The sequence below is a fragment of the Ipomoea triloba genome, chromosome 9 (assembly GCF_003576645.1).
Source record: "Ipomoea triloba cultivar NCNSP0323 chromosome 9, ASM357664v1".
Lineage (NCBI taxonomy): Eukaryota > Viridiplantae > Streptophyta > Magnoliopsida > Solanales > Convolvulaceae > Ipomoea > Ipomoea triloba.
Window position 1 is genome coordinate 3,072,727 of NC_044924.1, and position 4,538 is coordinate 3,077,264.

General features: G+C 37.8%; 1 protein-coding gene across 2 annotated transcripts in view; it reads right to left on the reverse strand.

Annotated features, from left to right (window-relative positions):
- Nucleotides 1-938: 938 nt before the first annotated feature.
- LOC116028578 (L-ascorbate oxidase homolog) overlaps nucleotides 939-4,538 on the reverse strand; it is a 4,196-nt gene continuing 596 nt past the window's right edge. Inside the window, exons 2-8 of one of the 2 annotated variants that reach the window (XM_031270330.1) lie at nucleotides 4,317-4,426; nucleotides 2,918-3,188; nucleotides 2,724-2,826; nucleotides 2,282-2,627; nucleotides 1,784-2,149; nucleotides 1,613-1,691; nucleotides 939-1,366 (exon numbers count right to left, since the gene is read on the reverse strand). In XM_031270330.1, coding sequence (XP_031126190.1) covers nucleotides 1,154-1,366; nucleotides 1,613-1,691; nucleotides 1,784-2,149; nucleotides 2,282-2,627; nucleotides 2,724-2,826; nucleotides 2,918-3,188; nucleotides 4,317-4,426 — 1,488 coding nt within the window. In that variant the 3' untranslated portion in view covers nucleotides 939-1,153. Of the gene's footprint in view, nucleotides 1,367-1,612; nucleotides 1,692-1,783; nucleotides 2,150-2,281; nucleotides 2,628-2,723; nucleotides 2,827-2,917; nucleotides 3,189-3,547; nucleotides 3,703-4,316; nucleotides 4,427-4,538 lie in introns of those variants that run through there. The other variant, XM_031270331.1, reaches the window with a different exon arrangement.

Sequence of the window (4,538 nt, forward strand, 5' to 3'; positions counted from 1 at the left end):
GGATGATGAGTAATTTAGGATTTTGATTCGAAGCCAATTCTTTTAATTTAGTACTGATCTCAGCCGTGACACTGGATCTGCACGCCACACGCTCGTCCATTGCACTGTGGAGTTGAGTAATATCGTGATCAAAAATTCAAAAGATACCCACTGATCAAAATTTAGCTGATCAAACACTTAATTAAAATATGATACTTTAGTATTGCTATAATAAAACTAACGTGGGTGGATAATGAAACTAAAATCCAGAGTCATGAAATAACATATATTGTCAAATGACCTTAAATGTAATTAAAATAATATTTCAACATTATATTACTATAATTAAACTAGTGTAGTGTGTGGAAAATGAAATTAAATTAAAAAAAAAAAAAAAAAAAANAAAAAAAAAAAAAAAAAAAAGAACTCAAGCAATAATGTATATTATTTTCTGGTAAAAGTTAAGATTTCAGGTGAACATCTTATTACAATTATTAATGTATGTTGCATACTTTTTATTTATTTATTTATTATCCTTGTCATTAGTGTAAATCAATTAATGCTTGAGTCTAAAATTGTCAGAATTAGTTGGTAGATTGGGTTGAGTTGAGCTGGAGTGCTGGACACTAGCTATCTATTTGGGCGGGTCAAAAAAATTCCAACTTAATTCAACCCGACTTGAGTGTTGTGAATTGCACATGCAATTGTCTTCCATGCAATTTGCCAATTGCCATCTCGCTTGGAGTTCCATTTGTCAGACAACATTAAATAGCTTTTGAATTCTTCTGTAAAATCTAAAACACCTCAATTAACTAACCGTAAACCTCTCCATCATTTTCATCAATACAACATTCAGTACGTGAAGCTGGCAAAACTCGATCTGCACGCCACACGCTCGTCCATCGCACGGTGGAGCTCACACACCAAAATCAAACAATTAAAGGAATAATTTGTTTAAATTAACTGACAAATAGAATTATTTATTCCAGAATCAAATATTGTGCTCACAAATTATTTTTTGTTATAGCTTCCACCAATGCATCATGAGAAATTACAAAGAATTATATTGTAGCTCGAGTTGAGCTCCCCTAACATACTTTCTGGCTTCCTTTCTCTTGCTATAGATGGCATTTCCCCGGTCACACTATCGTGACAAACTCGAGTTTTTGTGGTTCTAAAGTGGTCTGGTATGGCGTCCTTTTGCTCGACCGCAGAGAAGAGCATTCTTGGGGATTGGAAGCTCATCCCTCCATGAGTTTGTAGAAGTGTAAACTCTGAGGTAGAATTGCTGTCCCAAATACTGCCTTGCCCAGTCCTCAGACCTTATGTTCCACATTCCCACATTGTCCAGTGCCATGTAGATAGCAGTCCATGATCTTGGGTAAACCTGAATGTTATCAAACACACTTCATAAGCCTATGTTTTAGGGCAACAGCTCAGAGAGTCCAGCATCCTGTCATCCAATTCAACGTGATGCTGACTACTATACAAGTATTAGGAAATAAAGTTGGGCATTCGCTACTGGCTATAACTTTTGGCGTAGCTGAATCCAGCATCCTGTCATCGAAACGTGAAGCTGACTACTACACAAGAATAAGGAAATAAAGTTGATCCTGACATTATGTTAACGAACCTGAACAGTGCATCGGGCAACTGTGTCTCTCAAGTTGTAACGCGTTCTGCTTGCTTCAGTCCACTGTCCACCATCCATTCTGTGCATTTCAGATACAGACAGAAGTTATGAATCAAATGTGACAAGACTATGGGTTGATTTCTTGTTAGTTATTGGGGGGAGTGAAGTTACCCGACGACAAAGAAAGAATAGCCATCGATATGCCATGACTGGACAGTGTCCTCCCAGTTTTGGAACACGATCTCCACAAAAGATCTGTAGTTAGCATCCATAACCGAGCTTGCAAGATAGGCAGATCCCGATCTTGGTGAGTCAGGGATGCTTCCGAGGTTGAAAACTCCCCCGATTTTGAAGTAATCTGCTAGCTTTAAAGGGGTGTCTGGATTCACAAACGAGATGCCATTCACAGCATACCTCTGCTTGCCATTTATGTAAGGAGCAGAGTTGGCAAGCATGATTGTCCTAGCGGGTTTTATCATTCCATAATGGTAAGAGCCTTGAGGATTCGGTCTTGGTCCACTCGCAGTCAGATTCCTCCTGGTCTCACCAATTTTATTTTTAAGAAGATGAGAAGTTCGATTTTTGACAACAAACACAAACACATCACTTTAAGAAGAGCAGATTGAGACCACTGAGGTTATTTTATCTAAAGAAGAGAATTGGAATTACCTTAGAGATCTTCCCTGGAACAAGGACCAGTTAATCTGAGTAGTAGGCCCTGTCGGGGGAGGCCCAGAGACTCTCGTAAATGAATTGCTGTAGTGGAGAACAGCTGTTGTGGTGAGTACACGAGAGGTGAAACGCGATGAAACCACAACATAGTAATCCTTCGGCTGCTGATCTGCTGTGACTAAAACCGAGTATGATTGGCCTAAATGGATGTCGAGGTTGGTGAAGGTACTTTGCACGGTGTGTGATCCTTCAACCTCTACCAGCTTCAATTTGTGTCCTTGGATTCTGAAGTTAATAGACGTAGCAATCCCAACATTCGATATTCTGAATCTGTATGTCCGACCTGCATATTCAGTTTTCCAAAGACAAGTTTTTTAAGGCTAACAGCTGATAAATGATATAACAAGACCAGCTAAATAAGAATGTTAGGTATGAAGACCTGGATCGACTGTAAATGTGTAGCCGTTCCAGCCACGACCATTGATTAAAAGTCCATCGGGTAAGGGGAGATTATGACCGCTGTCCAAGATATACTCAAGTTGCTGCAAACGCCACAGATAACATTCAATTCAAGAAAATACAGAATGTGGATAACAAAATGAATAAGCCATTAGTTCTCGTGTGTGCACTCACCCTGTAACTTCTCTTGGACCAGTCTCCGGCTAATACAGTAAAATCACGAGCAGGAGGAGCGAAGGGGACAGGGATCAGAGGACGACTGTAGATTCTTATGGCACCGTATCCTCCAGCAGCCTTGTGCATTCGAAGGGACGGGAAGTAGAAATAGCTACCTATCTGGTCTTTCGCTTGGAGCATATAAGTGAAGTTTTTCCTAGGAGGAATGGGACAGGTGGTACCATAAACCCCATCCTGCCATGAATTCCTTCTTTGCTGTAATCCATTCCTGAAATTATCTTTAGATAAGTCAACTGTGGAGACAATATGGTTTCTTCTGCTAAAAATAATTTGATCTTACAGGCAAAAATGCGCTCATTATGTCCAACTACATTTTAGTTTACGAATCCTAGCCATAACTACATTACTCTAGAATGAACAAGTTGATTGCAAATGCTTTTTCCTAAACCAAGAAAACATTAGATTCTTAGCATTGATGGCTAAAAGTATACACAACTGCTTAATTCTAATTTCTTTTGCCATTTTTACAGTAGAGTATATTCTTCAATCTTTATTTCTTTCTCAATAATGTAAGAGGACTGCAGTAGTTGAATTAATGAATGCGAAGTAATATATATAAAATCTAACCCTATGAAAGGACACCACACACTCTCCATCCAGCTGTCCTAATGTGTTGGAAGAATTAAACTATGCAAACGAAAACCCAGGGCAGTAAAAAGAATTCATGTGTCAGAAATCTGGAGATGAAGCACATGCACTATAATAAGATCCTCTTGTGTACTGAGGAATTGTGCCCATACCATCATTAGTGCCCTGTCTTGAAAACCATACATTCATGTTTGTTGTCCAAAAAAAAAAAAAGTAATAAACTGAATATAGTTTTAAGGATCCATCATCAATACCTAACCACATGGATTAGTATCCAAAGAATTAACCTCTCACTCCTGTTGTCTCTATCCCCCCTCCCAAACTCTCAAAATGCAAAGGAAAGAGGAAGACATTTCAAGATTGGCAAAAGTCACATCACTTTTGAGTGGGGGACCTTTCTTAGTTCTAGATCTTAAGTTTTCCAGAAAATCTACATGAGTGATCTGCAGCAGTTCACAAGTTACATAAATGCTTAATTAGACTCTGAGAGAATGAACAGAATTTTAATTTACATTATTACTGATCACAATACATTTATATGCCATTCAGATGAATATGGAGTAAGAGTTTTTTTGGCCAGTTTTAGCTTCTTAGTAAAATAAAAAGAAATGCACTGTTATTAAGAGGCTAAGCACAGAACAGATCTGCATGGTTCTATTGACTTCTCCCCTTTGCTTTAGCATAAAAAAGATTAGATTTTTCCAAAGCAAAGACTTTAATCACTAGAATCAAATGCTGGAGAGCTTACCAAGAAAGAAGAAATGGCTCATTCAGGTAGTTGTAGACATTGATAATCAAATTATCATTGGTAACACAATCAATCTGTGGCCCTGGGAATTGCCCATTTATCAAGATTGCCTGAAAAAAACAAAACAAAACAAAACCCATTTCTCATCTTCAACCCACATTTCAAGAAACCCAAAAAAAAAAAAAAAAAAAAAAAAAAAAAAAAAAAATTTAAAAAAAAAAA